The following is a 17,737-nucleotide window of genomic DNA, read 5'->3' on the forward strand; positions in this document are numbered from 1 at the left end:
CCTGCAGCATGGGGCATGGGTCGCTTGCTGGTGGATTCTCTGCAGCTTGAGGTCTTCAAACCAATTTTGAGGATTTCAATAACTCAGTCCTGGGTTAGGGGTTGTTATAAAAGTGGATGGGTAGGGTTCTGTGGCCTGCCTTGTGCAGGAGGTCAGACTAGATGATCATATTGGTCCCTTCTGACCTATGAGTCTATGAGTTAATGACCTAAACCTTGCTACTGATCACTTCTTACTTCACTGAATCCAGGTATGATTTTTGGTATTGATCATTCTTTCCATTGCAAGAAGAGAATGTTCTTAGCACTCTTTTGGTTTAAAGTCTACAAATCTCCCATTTTCCCTCCTATTATTTATTTTTGTCCCCTTTCCCTTGGAACCTCTAGCTCATAGTTAGCATCAGTTTTAGACATCACTTCTATGTGGAAACGCACTAACTCCATCTTTATTTCCCATCATCTTCTCTCTGCCTACCTGCCTTGAATAACCCTCTGCATAAATAGTATCTTCCTATAATGGAACATTTCCAAAGACTGCAGCTTTCCTCCAGGCCTTTCAAGGAAAGGAAAGTCATAGATCATTAGGGTTGGAAGGGACCTCAAGAGATCATCTAAGTCCAACCTCCTGCTCAAAACAGGACCAATCTCCAAATGGCCCCCTCAAGGACTGAACCCAGGGCCTTCCTCATGTCATTGACTGCACTATGGCTTTCACGAATTTAGATCTTAATTTTCTGCTCAAGGCTCATGCTCTTAAAATCATCTGGAGCCTCACGTTATCCCCTCAAACAACAACTTCTTGCTCTGTTAGTAGAACTGGCCAGTTAACCGCTGCTCACTACCAGCAAGTGGAACCCACACATTTCCCTTTATTGATTAAGGGGAGGACTTTACCCTTCTTCTATAATTCCACTACAGAAATTCTCCATCAGATAAGTTTGGGATAAGAAAACAAAATCAGTCTTAAAAAAAGAGTGCCTTTTTTTTAAAAAAAGGGGCACAGTCAATTAATGGTAGTAAATATCTAATAATGGAAATCACACAATGTGCAAATGTGACTAATTTTTTTTTAGCAGGTATGTTAAATCTTGGACACTAAGTACTATTTCTGTTAAAAGTTTTAAAAATTGAGAGGCTATTTTCTGATTAGTTCAATATTTGGACAGTACAGAGTGTAAAGAAAGCTAGATTATTAAATATTACACTTTTTAAAAAAATAGGATTAAAAACTCTGCAAAGTTAAACCATAATCCATTTGGAAAATACCTTCAAACAAAGCAAAGACTATTTTAAAAATATTCCTATCTTTCCAGTTTGTCATTTTTTTAATTTCTATAAAGTAAATCGCTCATAGGAAAGGCTACCAAGGATCATACTGTTCTTTTCTTTTTTTTTTTTCTTTTGAGAAACATTAAAATAAATGTTTTATTCAATTCTGGCAAAATGAAATCAGAAGAGTCCAAAAACACTGTTCTATTCCAATAGCTCTGAAAACTCCTGCAAACAATTAACCCAATTCCTGCATCCACGTAGCTGGAATTTTTAACCACTGCCATCTCCCACATAAAACACATTCCTAATTCCTGTGCTTGAGAAATGCAATGACTCTAAACACGTTTCACTGTTATTTAAAGCGATTACTTTTCCTTTAATTCCCCTGCATTACCAATAACCCCAAGATACATAAGCATCAATAACAAATGCTGTTCCAAACCACAGTCATATAACTTACCCTATGAACAAATTTGCCGTAAATAAAAAAAGCTCTTCCTACCTACAAGTGACAAAATATCCTTCGGTTTCAACATATTCACCATTATTTGCCTCTATGACTATTTATATATGATTTTTTAAAAAGTTAAGTCTCTGTAACACGGCACAATATTTGTTGTTCTTCACGTATGGTATAACATTATCCTCCAACATGGTATACTGGCTGTAAAATTAGTTCATTGTCTGCTATTGTATTATCTGAGAAATAAAATTAGCACTAAATCTGGTGTCAAGCTGTTGCAACTACTCTACCCTTCCCATGTTGTGAAACTGGAGAGGAGAGGGGTTGGATGGTCCTGGCTAGATAGAAGAGAGGATGCAGGGGAAGGGGAAGAGGTCTGGGTACAGAAAAGACAGCAGTTCTTCTTGAACCTAACACATACAGGGACAAAGTTCAGGCCTAATAATAGGACCTTTGCATGCTGGCATGCAACCTGAATTCGCTCTTAAAATTAAATGAAAAACAAAAATACCTCCTCCAAACTAGTTTGGTTATGCAAAGCAGAGAAATGGGGCACACAAAATGTACATTTGGAGGGAAATTTTTAACACTATACACATGCATAATACGCATACACAAACCATGAAAACACATTTGGGAAAATTCACTTTCCAGGCCTAGTTACTTAAGCTTTCCTTATAGTTAAAGATCTGATCCTGAAAAGGGCAGAGCATTTACAACTCTCATTGTGTTGCATGGAGACGGCGCTGATCAGCAGATCTCCCAGGTAATTAAGCACTAAGATGTCTTTCAGACACATATGCCACCAGCAGAAAGGGAAGAAAAAAAAAAGAATTCAGGATAAATCGTGGCTAGACTGAAATTATTTAAATGTTGGTCAATAATGAGATTCAGATCCCAGAAAAGGAGAAAGAATCAGTACAAAAAGGCCTGCTATTTTTAATTCAATTGATTGTTGATAATTTCCAGAGAGATGAATAGGTAAAGGGTCTCCAAGCAGAAATTCAAAGCTCATTACACTGGCTGAGGAGAGAAGTCACTCAGACTAGGGCTCAAATCCCCTAGATTTTTTCTGTGCAAAGATGATGCTTGAGTGTTGTTCTGGAAATGATGAACAAGAGCAACAAGAATGCAATTGCTCCAAGATAACAAAATCCTAAATCAAGCTTAAGACAGACATTTTCTTCATATAGTGTACTTGAAATGAGGACTTTATGAAACTGATTCAGGGGGAGTCAGACTACCACTTTCTGATCACTTCTGAAGCCAGCGCGAGTTTTCCCAGGTTTGATTTTTTTTTTTAAATGTTAGCCTTGTTGATGGAGAAAGGTGGTCTAACTCTGGTCCTCTGCGTGTTGAAACAGAAAAAAAAATCAACAATTAGTTCTGAAAGAACAAAAAGGCTGCCTCTGCTGATTTTACACAGAAACCTAAAAGGACTTTAACTTGTACTGACGTTTCCTTTCTTGAGATTCCTGAGAAAGTTACATTTCCTTTAAATCTGTAGCAACCTTAATAACTTTAAAAGCAGCAAAGAATCCTGTGGCACCTTATAGACTAACAGATGTTTTGGAGCATGAGCTTTCGTGGGTGAATACCCACTTCCTCAGATGCATGTAGTGGAAATTTAGAGGGGCAGGTATATATATGCTAGCAAGCAAGCTAGAGATAACGAGGTCAGTTCAATCAGGGAGGATGAGGCCCTGTTCTAGCAGTTGAGGTGTGAAAACCAAGAGAGGAGAAACTGGTTCTGTAGTTGGCAAGCCATTCACAGTCTCTGTTCAATCCTGAGCTGATGGTGTCAAATTTGCAGATGAACTGAAGCTCAGCAGTTTCTCTTTGAAGTCTGGTCCTGAAGTTTTTTTGCTGCAGGATGGCCACCTTAAGGTCTGCTATAGTCTGCTATAACCAGTTTCTCCTCTCTTGGTTTTCACACCTCAACTGCTAGAACAGGGCCTCATCCTCCCTGATTGAACTGACCTCGTTATCTCTAGCTTGCTTGCTAGCATATATATACCTGCCCCTGGAAATTTCAACTACATGCATCTGAGAAAGTGGGTATTCACCCACGAAAGCTCATGCTCCAAAACGTCTGTTAGTCTATAAGGTGCCACAGGATTCTTTGCTGCTTTTACAGATCCAGACTAACATGGCTACCCCTCTGATACTTAATAACTTTGCGCAGCCACATCTACATGGTACGTGCTAAATATTGTTACAGTAGCCATCTACTGAAAAAAGTGCAGAAGAAAAACTGTATGGATTAAATAGGTTCTAGAGATAACATTTTCTTTCGTAGGCTCTAACCCAGCTAATTTATCTGCCCGCTATTGTGCTTTTCCCCTCTAAATTTGCCTTCCTTGTCTTTATCTTCTTTAAGTTTCTCATCAGGGACTGACAGCTTGGGTCCTGTAGCTGTATGTTTGAACAGGCCAAGTGGAGAAGGCTCTGAAAATGGTTTTTGAAGGCAAAGACAAAGCAAATGAGAGAGAAATAAAAAAAGTGTGAAAAAAATTGAAGTAAAACAAAAAAGCAGAGAAAAAACAGAGCTCAGAGAGACAGCCACATATAGCTCTAGATGGAGGTAGTGAACTGAAGCATGCAAAGGACTCATTTCTCGGAGACCCTCAAACATCTACCTGAAGCATTCATCTGTGCTCTGTCTGTTGCTGATTGTGGGCAAACTAACCCAGAGGTCTGGTCCCTGAATTGGTGGATGCTCTCTGTCTCAACTTATTATAGAGATCATAGAAAATAAGTGAAAAATGACTGAGTTAACTTGGTTGTAGAACATTACATTTCTAGACTTATCTTTAGTGACCAATATCATATTATATCAATGTATACTTTTGCATTTAATATTAAAAGTGCTCTATCAACATCAGAGGTCACAGCTTAGGAAGATTTTATTAAAAATCTGGGTAGTTTTCTTGAGAATGATATATGGCCATACCTTAAGCCCCCAGTAATCTGGAGGAGTTTATGTACTACTTTTCATTAAGAATGCCCACATTAAAGATATGATTTCAATGAAAAGTCAAATCAGGCCTCCAAACTGGGGTTCTTTTCGGCTTGAAAGTTAACAAAATATGAATTTTTCAATACATGATTTTACAGTATTTACATAGCCAGGATCTTCCTGAGATTTTGGGCAAGTTGGGTTCTCTTTCCACTCCACCATTTGAGGGTGATGTTAAAGGAGAGAAAAACATATCCATTCTGTCTTGCATATCTGAGTCCTACTAAAAACACAGCACCAAATTAAAAGAGGAAGCAAGAACAGGATAATTTGTGGTTTCTTTGCAATATGCTAAAGACTCTTCTTTGATGGAAAGGATAAGTAGAGGTCTTTCCTGTGTTTAAAACAGACTCCCCCCCTCCCTTTTACTTTTTTCTTTGATATTACCATTTGTTTTCAAGCAAGCAAACAGTTATGCCTGAAACAATCAAATATATTTGTAATTTTGAAAGCCAATCTTACTATTTGTGCTTCTTTGATTTATGGAAAACACCCAGTCTGTTAATAAGCATGTTCAAGACAGGGCCTCCCAGAGAGGGAGGGAGGGCAAAAGTAGGGCAATTTGCCCCAGGCCCTGGGCCCCGCAAGGGCCCCCACGAGAGTTTTTCAGGGCCCTTGGAACAGGGTCCTTCACTCGCTCCGGGGGCCCCAGAAAACTCTCGCAAGGCCCGGGCCCCTGGAGCTTCTTCCACTCCGGGTCTTCAGTGGCAATTCGGCAGCAGGGGGGTCCTTTTGTTCCAAGACTGCCGCAGAAGTGCCCCGAAGACCTGTGGCGGGAGGTCCTTCCACCCTGGGACCCGCTGCCGAAGCGCCGGGTCTTCAGCGGCAGGTTCCAGAGCGGACGGCCCTCCCCCCACTGCCAAATTACCACCGAAGCGGAGGCCCCTCGCCGCTGAAGACCCCAGGCCCCCTGAATCCTCTGGGTGGCCCTAGTTCAAGAAAAGCAGACCTGTTTTTCTACTCTCCATTACTTCTCCACTGAGAAGTAAATTATTTTTTATTTTACATTTCCTTCCCCAAAACATGGAAGGGAAATAAACCTGGGAGCAACTGAACTTTTTCCAACTCAAAATTCAATACCAAGAGTAGCTAATATGCAATATTGTTTTGGCCCATTTACCACTCTTGATCTCTAAAAGACATCATTTGGGTAAAGGGGAATTAGTTCCTCAATTTCCAAAGTGATTCCAACTTAAACAGGACCTAAACTCTCCACTCTTCCTTTCTTTTAGCTGTTCCCACTCCATATTAAACTGTGTCAAAAACTCACAACCCATTGTGAACATGTAAGAGTAGGAAGAGGTCTGCTTGCACAGGAATTTGCCCAACTGCACAAGAACTTGCCAAAGAGTACAAACCTTATTTGCTCATACCCTACTAAACTATATGCAAGCTGATTTTCAGTGGCACTCATACTGCCCGGGTCCTGGCAGCTCTGCATTTTAATTTAATTTTAAATAAAACTTCTTAAACATTTTTTAAAATCTTTTTTACTTTATATACAACAAGAGTTAAGTTACAGATTATGTAGAGACCTTCCAAAAATGTTAAAATGTATTATCAGAACATGAAACCTTAAACTAGAGTGAATAAACAAAGACTCGGCACACCACTTCTGAAAGGTTGCCGACCCCTGCTTTTGAGCGTGAAGAAAAAATACAAGCTCCAATCCTACTCAGAGAACAAAAGGCAAAATAGTGTGCTGCAGGTCACATATTTCAGGCCAACAATAGAAAACATACTTGGGCTGTACAGCATGTAGGCATGGGATCTCTTACTAAGAGCTTCAGAAGGCAGAGCAAAAATAAAATACAGTTAATTCAATAATTGTCACATTCACTTTCCTAAACTAATGTCCTGTATCTTATCTTGTGGATATTTGTCTTCTCTGATTGTTTATATTTCTGAAGTATTATATAATTTTTAGAAATTAATGTTAAACAACCGCAAGATTCAGGGACAGCCAAAAGGGCTACATCCTGCCTAACAGACAGCATATAGGTAGGAAACACTAGTCCAAAATGGCAGACTTAAGAAAGCACTAATTAAGAGTTACAACTGAAACCACATAGCAGAGTGTCTCTCTTGGCATAGAAAGTTGATATGTCAGCTCCTTTTTATAAGTTCTGAATCACACATTTCACCATTGAACTCTTAGCATCAATAATTCAAAAAGAGCCTAAGAGTAAAGCTGAGATTTGAGACTTTTCCCCAAGTAAACACAGCTAGAATTGGGTAAAAAAGTTCCAATCTTTTAGAGAACCTTAAAAAAAACCAAAACCAAAAATACACAAAAAACCCAACCAAACAAAAAAAAAAAACCCAAACAAATAAAACCAAAACAAAGCCACCTACATCATTTTTGGATTTGGAAACAGGACACAAACTTTATATAGTCAATAATGAAGCACTTCCACTGCGACTGCCATACTTCTCCATTTCAACTCTGACATATTCTACCAAGCTTCCAAATCCAAAAGTCAAATAAGATTCCAAGTTGTAGAAGAGGAACACGTACAGCTGAAGAGGCTTGTCTTAGGCTTGTCTTGTCAAAGTTGCTTGGTCTTAGGACTGAATAAAGGAAAACCCAACTTTGAAATTACTCTCAGGGAACTGATGCTACCGAGAAAGATTTTTACTATGAAAAGGAATGCACCGGCAGACTGAGATTCTTGTAACATCTGCCAAAACATGGAATACTGGACAGAGTGAAAGAGCATCTGAGAAACAGATGTGCAGAGAGTGAGGATGGGCAAGTTTCCCCATCTCATTTGAGAAAAGTACTTTTCATACATACTATATTTTAACACCAATGGCGAGTAGAATTTGACAATAAGTTGCTTATTTTGCCATACAGGCATTATATGTATGACGGGAATATTTTTAATAAAGTACTATATTTGTTATGGTACACAAGTTCAGTTGAGTCTAAAGTTCTTTACAAGTGATTCAAAATGATAAAATTGCAATCTTTACTAACACATACATCTATACTACTATCTAGGCTGTTTAGTGGCAAATGATATATCTAGGCATTACATGTAGGCTTGGCAGAATTCTTATCAATGTTTATTCTTAAGTATCTTTTCTATTGTTATCCACGTAAATCTTCGTAATTGTGGGGGATGGGGAAGCAGAGAATTACTTAATGACAGCAGACACCGAGTCAAAAAGCTAAAGCTTCATAACCATTAAAACAAATTGTCAACATCATGTCAAAATATACATAATAAATATTCTCAAAGCAAACCATTAAGTTCTGAAGCAGCATTTTTCTTATGCTGCCTATCTGTAAATTTCTGATCGATGGAAATATTTTAGTTAGTTTGGGTGTGCGCAAGTGAAATTGACTTAACTGACATTTACCTATAAAAATCTAATCCTTCCAAGCTGAGTTACATGCAGTTGCTTTACCCCTTTTTTTTTTTAAAATACAATACAATCTTTTAAAATGACATGTCGTACAAATATGAAACTGCATAGTCTATACCTTGGTATTTGTGCTTATCTAAAAAGCATCTGCTATTATTAAACAATTGATCAAACCAGGTCCTAAACCTAAACGTTTCACAAATGTTGCTTGTTCTTATATTAAATTGCCGTAGCTCGAATATTTTATAGGCTCCTATAATTAGGGTACAAAGTGCCTACAATAAGATTACCAATAATGCTCAAATGTATTTAAGTCTCATGCTACAGTTGCTGGACAAGTAAGAAAAAAAAATCAATGAATAAGCCAACAGGTAAAGAATGTGAGGTAGGGAGAACTCATAAACATGTGCAAGTTGTGTGGTTTGATGCCTATGAAGGAGGGGAGGTAACTGAGTGAGCTTTCTGATGCAGTGTGGTTGTAGCCATGTCAGGCCCAAGTATTAGAGACACAAGGTGGGTGAAATAATATCTTTTATTGGGCCAACTTCTGTTGGTGAGAGAGATGAGATTTTGAGTTTACAGTAACCTCTTCTTCAGACATCTGTTGAAGAACAAGGGGAGTTGACAGAGAGGCTTACCAACTGCAGGTAGTCTGGGGACATTGGGATATAATTTGACTAAGTTTTGACTTGGGGCCCATATTTTTGAGACTGCACTGTTGGAAACCCACCTGGGCAAAGCCTGAACAACAACTGGGTTTGGCGTCATCCTGATGAAAACTGATGTTTGCTGAGGTGGAGTAAGAGGCCCTGACAGAGCTAGAGAGCAAGGAGGATAGAGACTGCACATTCCTAACTGCTGCTGGGAATACCTCTTCGGGTGACAAGGACTCTGATGGGTTCTTGAGGCCACTGATCCCTGTGTATTTGAAAGAGTCGAGCTAAGAGCTGTAATTGCCTTATGCGGGCAGAGCTCACCAGAGGCTCATTATCTAGCCAGTGGCAAGCAGAAGTCAGAGCCCAGCAACAGTTCTGGACTGAGCAGCAGCAGAAACCGGGCCCAGCCACAGCACCCAGCAGGCAGAGCAAAGCGACAGTTGGATTCACCCACAGGCTACAGCTTCCAACAGGAGAACAGCAGAGTGAGAATATCAGCCATTGAAAGACCAATTGTTTGGGACTGTGACTTACGCATGGAGATATACCTAGCTCACAGAACTGGAAGAGATCCCAAAAGATCATCGAGTCCAGCCCCCTGCCTTAACTAGCAGGATCAAGTACTGATTTTGCCCTAGATCCCTAAGTGGCCCCCTCAAGGACTTAACTCACAACCCTGGGTTTAGCAGGCCAATGCTCAAACCACTGAGCTATCCCTCCACCTTTCTGAGGTAAATGGTGATAGAAGGCATTAGGTTGTAAATACTTGTCTCTGTTCAACCTGCTCTTTCCCTTCCCCCCCCCCAATAAAGTTCATGTTTAAATCTCTGTGCTGTGACTGGGTACAGATTAGCTTGGCAAAGGTACCCAGAGTGGTTATAGGTTCCGAGATTACTTGGTGGGGGGTTGAAACAAAAAGAAAGACAGAAACTATAGAGAATCCCCTAATATAAGTGCCCGGCCCTTGTTGCTGCCAACCCTACTAGCAGAAAGGTTACACATGGAATGCCTTTGAATCAATTATCTGACATTCTTTAATTGCTTTCCATGTTAAAATGCAGTACTTTATGTATTCTCATTACCCACATGGGAGAGGCTTTTCTGTCTATTTCTTGTTCATCTGTTGAGACTGCCTGGTTGTGAATCAGTTGTAAGAGAAATGTGCTGGAGGAGAGAACGTACCCAACTAGTTTACAGATCTGCCCAAGAACAGCTTACTTACTGTTACGTTGCCAATAAAGACTTTCCAATTTGCATGCCTTTGTACATGACTCAAACCTAGAGTCTCCAGAGACATCAGGAGGAAAGACACAACAGGTATAATGATGGGGATTCAGCAATTATCTAACTGAGAAAATAGCATTCAGAGCATAATGCATCCTTACGCTCAAACTTGAATGCTGGATTTTTACTCAAATACAATATTCTTAATTCTAAAAAAACCTTCATGAAAATTCAACCTGTCATTAGGATAATTATTAGTCAAATGTGGTTTTAAAGTTGTTATAAAACAGACAACCAGACATTTAATTACATGTCACAATGTTAGAGAAATGAATGGCTTGAAAGTTATGCTAACACACACCCTGTCTAAAGAGGGGGAAATATATCTGATTCAATGTCTCGTCAGTCCACTGAAACTTCAATTTCAACAGATCTACACCCCTGAACAGCACAAATATTTAAATTCTTATATTTGTAACTGTTACTGTGAAAGCTTCAGGCAATGGAGCATTTCTGAACAGATGAAAGTTTAGTTTGGCAAGTCTCAGTCAAATTAGTTTAACACCTTGACAGGTATAGCAACAAACATGGAATACACAAAATTCTTAATGTTCCACTCTGTTACATTTACAGTCAAAACAGATCTATGCATGATTTCACCTTCCGCGAAAACAAGTCCAGGCTTTTGTTACTAAAATAAGTGACACTAAATATTAAATATATGTATATGAAGATATTACCTTCATGGCATGAATTTCTTCTAGTAATCTCTCTGCTCGCCTTTGGTTCTTTAGTACCATATCTTCCGAACCCCTGTAGATAAAGACTGTGTTTAACTGGGTAACATATTGATTTGCAATCATTTCTCAACAAGGAAGTTACTATTTGCAGCAAAATAAATCACAAAAGTTAACAAACAATTTTATTTTACTGTTCACATCTATTTTATGTTAAATATAAGTTTTCAGAACAACCAACTAGACACAGAAACATCAATGCGCCCCAGCTTTTACAGATGAAATTAGCAAGCAGAAGAAATATAATGAGAATTCTAAAAACGTGATGGCAAGTAGTAATACATCTGATAGCAACATTTTGGCAAGGACTTTTTTAAAATCAGAAGAATCTGCTGCACCCTCTATATGAGCTGTTGAATTAAATGTAGTGTCTAGAGAACACTATAAATTGTTTAGCACCAGTGTAAGTCAAGGTTGCTCAAACTAGATAAGAGATTAATCAAGCCAGAGAATGATTATTAGGCTGAAAGTTTACTTCTAAAATTTGTGTAAGTACATTATGTTTAAGTTTTGAATGACCCTAGATAGGATATAATAATCAAATCTTAAGAGATGATAGGGATTAAAGAATGCCTACCTATCGAAAAAAATAAAAAAAATAAAGATAGAATCCTGAAAATTTAGATGGCAAGAGGTACTTTTCTGAGTAAAATTTACAATAAAATTAAATGTTAATTACAAAATTTAAATATATAATGGAGGCCACGATACTGCCAAAAATCGTACACAATTTGCTATAGTGGGTGAAGTGTCTAAAAAAAACCCAGCTGTATTCTTCACATTTTAAACACAACAGTAGATTTGTCGTCTTCCATTGGTTTCCAGTACTAACAGTGTCACAAATCACTTTGCCCCATCTGAAAGATTAATTACACTAACACTGATTAAAAACATTATTAAACAGTTTCAAAAACAGTGCTTATTGTTCAAAGCATATTGAAAAGTGCTCCCTGCACTGAAACTTTGAACTTTGCACTGAGGAAGAAGCTGAAGCTTTCTGTAACAAAGTGATGTTCTAAAACAAAGGCTAAACTTTTCTAAAATGCTCATGTGATTTAGTATAAATCTCATTTTCAAAATTACTTCGGCCAAGTGTTTAAACCAGTTTTGAAAATGGGCCTTGGGCGCCAAAGTCACTTAAGCACTTCTGAAAACTTTACTTCAAGTCTGCTTTGGGAAATTGTCTTTAGATTCTTATTACCTTAGACTATATTAAGATAAGTAAAATATTGACACAAATCTATAAATAAGATTTACTACATCTTACACACTTAATAATACACATTCATAAAAGTACAGTTCAAGACCAATCCCATTCTAAAAACATATTGCGTTCTTAATAAAAGTATTAACTATCCAATTAATTTACTACCCCACTATCCACCTCAAATGTGTGGAGTGTTAAATAACATTATGTAGACACTCATTTTTACCCACAGTTTATTCAATATTTATCTAAGTCATTTAAAATAAATGCAGCATTAAAATTTAAAAAAAAAGGAATATTAATATTAAACTAACTTTTTTAATTTAAGTTTTGCAATGTGTCTGGTGAGTTTGCGAATGGTAAGAACTCTGGCCTTCTTCACCTCTTTTCTCATCTTCACAACCTGTTTGAAAGGAGGACAATATATTAGAAAGCTGTTTATCCTTGTGTACAGAAACTAATCAATATATCTGTTATGCCTTTGTTTTTTGAAACTGATTCAACAAACAGAAAAATATTTTGAGAACACGGTTCACTCCTCTGCTTACCAAAAATCTTAGTTCAAATGAATTCAGATTCCTGTTAAACTCAAACTGCTTCCATAAACATCAATCAGAGGAGGAAAACAAACCAACAGTCTAAAAATGTGTCTGAGGTCTGAACAGGAACAAGAAATGAAAGAGCCAAGGCATTCTTAACCAGCCATATTTTAATATTATTCTTAGAACCACGCTGGCCTAGAATTTTGAACAGCTTAGATTTATGTTTTGCTCATTCATTTTGTATACGCACCTCATTGAAAATGCACCTGTACTTTTCTGTTAAAGCATGATATGGAACAAAACTATCTTTAACTGACAATTTAAATGTTCTTTAAAAAGCCCTAAAACGAACACTTATTCATTCTTTAATAATAGACCGTCGGTCAAAGGCTATTCTAAATTCTACAAGAACAGACAAACAAATAAAACCACATTGCTACCCATGTGGACTGTCATTAAATTTAGTTTCATTTCCACCCCCCAGAATTATACTTGCAAATTGTAAATTTACAGACTTACATTAAAATATATTTAATACTACTTGGGTTTTATTTCTCCCCAGCCAATCCCACAAAAAACACATTTTTTAAAAAATGTAGCATAGATAAACAAATGGTAAATCCAGCAAATGAAATTGCCATGAAATTTCTCCAGGGCCAAACATATTGAAAGTTAGAGTTTTCATAAAAATACAAGGACTTGAGGTGTAGGATGATAACAGCATCTCACTGCTGACTAATGACCTGGCCATTTGTGTACATTAATACTGTACAGAAATTTGAAACTATTTAGCAATACATTTTCTAAAACTTTCTTTTTTGGAGTAATTTACCATTATCAATCGTAAAACAGTGTTAAAATCCACAAAGTGGAGAGAAAAAGAAAACATCAGAACAAAAATTGTGTCTGATTTTTGAATTTATGGTAAAGTTGTAGCAAAATCCTAAAATTTACTCCTGGACAGAGAATTTGTACTGTATGCCAAGTTGCCACACCCTTCTTAAAATTCCATAGAGGAATCTCTCTTTATTGTATCCAGAGTTTTTATTTTTAACTACAGACAAAATCTTAAATACTTGCACACTCCCTATGCATACCCACATATAAAATCGAAAATACTGATATACCTGTGGCAGACCCTAAATGTTCCAATGGCTCATGGCATTGGGTGTTCATCAAACTGAGACTGAATTAGGTTTTCAGAAGTCTATGCAAATCTTCTCCTGCCCAGTACAAGTGATATCATGTACTAGTTGCAGAAGCATCCAGTGGTACAATCAAGGAACCCTCCTCCCCCATGCATTTGTCATGTTCGACGTGATATAGTTGTTCTCCTCAGAGTATAAATTGGGGTAACATCCACAAATGTTGGGATTCTACCACCTTGTCATTCACAGCAGCAATTTAGTTGTAGGTCCTGCTCGGCATAAGGTCTTCTCTTTGCTCCCAGACAAAATTTGTGTCATGAGCCAATGCTCCCTAAATCTGGCAGCAGCAATCCCCTGGCTACCACGCTTGTCTACAACCTGGATGTATGACCTGTGAATCTTGAATTTCCCTAAAGGGGGTTGCCTAAGTCTCTTAACTCAGCTAGATCCATCATTCCAGGATCTTCCCCAGGTACCAGAACTGGGTTCAGCAGCCACTGTATCCAATTTTCTTAGCTCATGGATAACTTCCCACAGGTACTGCTAATCCCAGGATAGGACAACAGCAAGGGTACGGCCATATGTCATCTCACAGACAGCCATAGGCATCTGCAGAGATAGGCCTTCAGATGAGTGTGAATGCACTGTAGGAAGATTGTATCAGAGGGGTAGCCGTGTTAGTCTGGATCTGTAAAAGCAGCAAAGAATCCTGTGGCACCTTATAGACTAACAGACATTTTGGAGCATGAGCTTTCGTGGGTGAATACCCACTTCTTCAGATGCATGTGGTGGAAATATCCAGGGGCAGGTTTATATATGCTAGCAAGCAAGCTAGAGATAACGAGGTCAGTTCAATCAGGGAGGATGAGGCCCTGTTCTAGCAGTTGAGGTGTGAAAACCAAGAGAGGAGAAACTGGTTCTGTAGTTGGCAAGCCATTCACAGTCTTTGTTCAATCCTGAGCTGATGGTGTCAAATTTGCAGATGAACTGAAGCTCAGCAGTTTCTCTTTGAAGTCTGGTCCTGAAGTTTTTTTGCTGCGGGATGGCCACCTTAAGGTCTGCTATAGTGTGGCCAGGGAGGTTGAAGTGCTCTCCTACAGGTTTTTGTATATTGCCATTCCTAATGTCTCATTTGTGTCCATTTATCCTTTTCCGTAGAGACTGTCCAGTTTGGCCGATGTACATAGCAGAGGGGCATTGCTGGCATATGATGGCGTATATTACATTGGTGGATGTGCAGGTGAATGAACCAGTGATAGTGTGGCTGATCTGGTTAGGTCCTGTGATGGTGTCGCTGGTGTAGATATGTGGGCAGAGTTGGCATCGAGGTTTGTTGCATGGATTGGTTCCTGAGCTAGAGTTATTATGGTGCGGTGTGCAGTTACTGGTGAGAATATGTTTCAGGTTGGCAGGTTGTCTGTGGGCAAGGACTGGCCTGCCACCCAAGGCCTGTGAAAGTGTGGGATCATTGTCCAGGATGGGTTGTAGATCCTTGATGATGCATTGGAGGGGTTTTAGCTGGGGGCTGTATGTGGTGGCCAGTGGAGTCCTGTTGGTTTCTTTCTTGGGTTTGTCTTGCAGTAGGAGGCTTCTGGGTACACGTCTGGCTCTGTTGATCTGTTTCCTTATTTCCTCGTGCGGGTATTGTAGTTTTGAGAATGCTTGGTGGAGATTTTGTAGGTGTTGGTCTCTGTCTGAGGGGTTAGAGCAGATGCGGTTGTACCTCAGTGCTTGGCTGTAGCCAATGGATCATGTGATGTGTCCGGGATGGAAGCTGGAGGCATGATGGTAGGCTTAGCGGTCGGTAGGTTTTTGATATAGGGTGGTGTTAATGTGACCATCATTTATTTGCACCGTGGTGTCAAGAAAGTGGACCTCCCGTGTAGATTGGTCCAGGCTGAGGTTGATGGTGGGGTGCTGTAGGAAGATTGTTTCCCCTGGAGTCCCTTCTGCCCCAGGTAAAGGAGCCTGCCCCAGGGCCTGGCTACATTCAGGGTCCAACCGACCTTGCACTTCTGTCCCATTGATCCATACAGTGACCATTACTTTGGCAGGTCTGGTCTTCCACACTCAGCTTTCCACTGTCCAAACCTTGGGATACTCACATTCCATAAAGGGGTACTCTCTTTGGGAGTGTTCTGGCTGCCCACATGAGAATAGGCCATCATGTTTTGGTCTGAGCCCATTCTCTCACCTGCTACCAACCTTGTCGATTAGTGGTTTAGTGGTTTGGCATCTAAGTTCACACTATTCCCTCATGGCAGCGGTGTCGGTAGCCAACCACACTCTTTAGGTTTTGTCCAGGCCCTTACTAGCCTGTTGCTGTGACTCATCCAAAGTCAGTCATCCTAAATCACGATGCACTGAACATGAGGGCACTTGTCCCTGATGAACAGAGAGTGTTCTCTTCTGCCTGGGGTTCATATCAGGTTGGGTCGGCTTCTTAACCTCAGTCTGTTCCCTGCCTTCATCTCTGAAGTTTCTAGGCAGTTTTCATGGAGTAGCTCAGGGGTCGGCAACCCATGGCACGTGTGCCCATTTTTAATGGCACGCTGGAGCCTGCTGGGACTCCAGTGTGCCATTAAAAATCCTGCCGACGCGGCAAGCTGCAGGGTCCGTGCTGCCTGGACGGAGCTCGGACAGAGAGCAGCAAGCCGCTGGCCCCTCCCCCGCCCTCCCCCCATTCCCCTGGAGTCCTGCCGCCGCGCGCACAGCACTCTGGGGGCGAGGGCTGCGCACTCCCGCGGGCCAACGTTTGGCTCCGTGGGGAGGGAAAACTGCTCCCCGCTCATCCAGAGCAATGCCGCGGCGCACACAGTGCTCTGAGGGGCGGGGTTATGTGCGCGCGTCAGCGACAAAACTCTGGATGACCAGGGAGCCTCATGGTAAGGGGTCTGGCTTGGGGGCGGTTGGATAAAGGGTGGGGGCAGACAGGGAGCAGGGTGGGTTGGATGGGGGGATGGGATCCCAGGGGTGTGGTTGGGGCGGTGGGTCTCTGGAGGGGGCAGTTAGGGAGCAGCAGGGGTGCATGGGGCATGGGAGTCCCGGGCCTGTTAGGGGGTGAGGGGTGGATAGCGGTCAGGGCAGTCAGGGGATAGGGAGCAAGGAGGGTCCGGGGAGGGTGTCTCTGGAAGGGGTGGTCATGGGACAAGAAGATGTGGGAGGTTGGATGAGTCGGGAGCTCTAGGGGGGGCTGTCAGGAGGTAGGGGTGTGGAGAGGGGTTGCATGGGTCCAGAGTTCTGGGGGTCCTGTCAGGGGGCAGGGAGTGGTTAGATAGGCATGAGAGTCCAGGGGGTTCTGCCTGGGGGCGGGGGTGTGGATAAGGGTTGGAGCAGTCAGGGGACAGGTAGGGGATAGGGTCCTAGGGGGACAGTCAGGGGACAAAGGGCAGGGAGGCTTAGATAGAGGGTGGGGTCCCAGGAGGGGGTAGTTGGGACAAGAAGTGGGGGGATTGGGGCTTCTGGGGGGGGGCAGTCACCCAGCCATCTGCCCTGAGCCCTAACCCCCCCCCCACACACACACCCCCAGCCCTCTGCCCTGAGTCCTGCACCCCCACACACACCCCAGGCCTTTGCCCTGAGCCCTGTACCACCCAGTCCTCTGACTCCTTCACCCCCCCATAACCCCAGCGCTGTCTCTGGCATCCCCACACATACCCAGCCCCCCCTACCCTGACACCTGCACTCCTCACATGCCCCCAGCCCTCTGCCCTGACTCTTGCACCCAGCACATCCCCAGCCCCCCCATCCCATGAACTCCGCAGATCCCCACCCCCACCCTGAGGACCAAACAGGAGCTCCTGCACCTCCACTCACACCCCTACCTGCACCCCTCACACCAAATGGGAGCTGACTAGGTAAGTGCCTCCACATCCAAACCTCCTGCCCCAACCCTGAGCCCCCTCCCTCATTCTAGCTCCTGGCCAGATCCTCCACCCCCAGCCCTGTGCTCGGTCCACTCCCACCCTCAGCTCAGTCCAGAGAGAGGAAGAGAATGAGCCAGAACCAGGGAGAAGGTAGGTACCCACTGTACGTGGG

At 41.4% G+C, this 17,737-nt stretch overlaps 1 protein-coding gene across 3 annotated transcripts in view; it reads right to left on the minus strand.

Annotated features, from left to right (window-relative positions):
- The window catches only part of SRFBP1 (serum response factor binding protein 1), a 132,560-nt gene that overhangs the window by 71,615 nt on the left and 43,208 nt on the right, over positions 1–17,737 (minus strand). The window contains exons 2-3 of one of the 3 annotated variants that reach the window (XM_030566761.1): positions 12,324–12,412; positions 10,746–10,818 (exon numbers count right to left, since the gene is read on the minus strand). The exons of 1 other annotated variant lie outside the window; for it this stretch is intronic. In XM_030566761.1, coding sequence (XP_030422621.1) covers positions 10,746–10,818; positions 12,324–12,412 — 162 coding nt within the window. The remainder of the gene's footprint in view (positions 1–10,745; positions 10,819–12,323; positions 12,413–17,737) is intronic. One more of the 3 variants, XM_030566762.1, reaches the window with a different exon arrangement.

The sequence above is a fragment of the Gopherus evgoodei genome, chromosome 6 (assembly GCF_007399415.2).
Source record: "Gopherus evgoodei ecotype Sinaloan lineage chromosome 6, rGopEvg1_v1.p, whole genome shotgun sequence".
NCBI lineage: Eukaryota > Metazoa > Chordata > Testudines > Testudinidae > Gopherus > Gopherus evgoodei.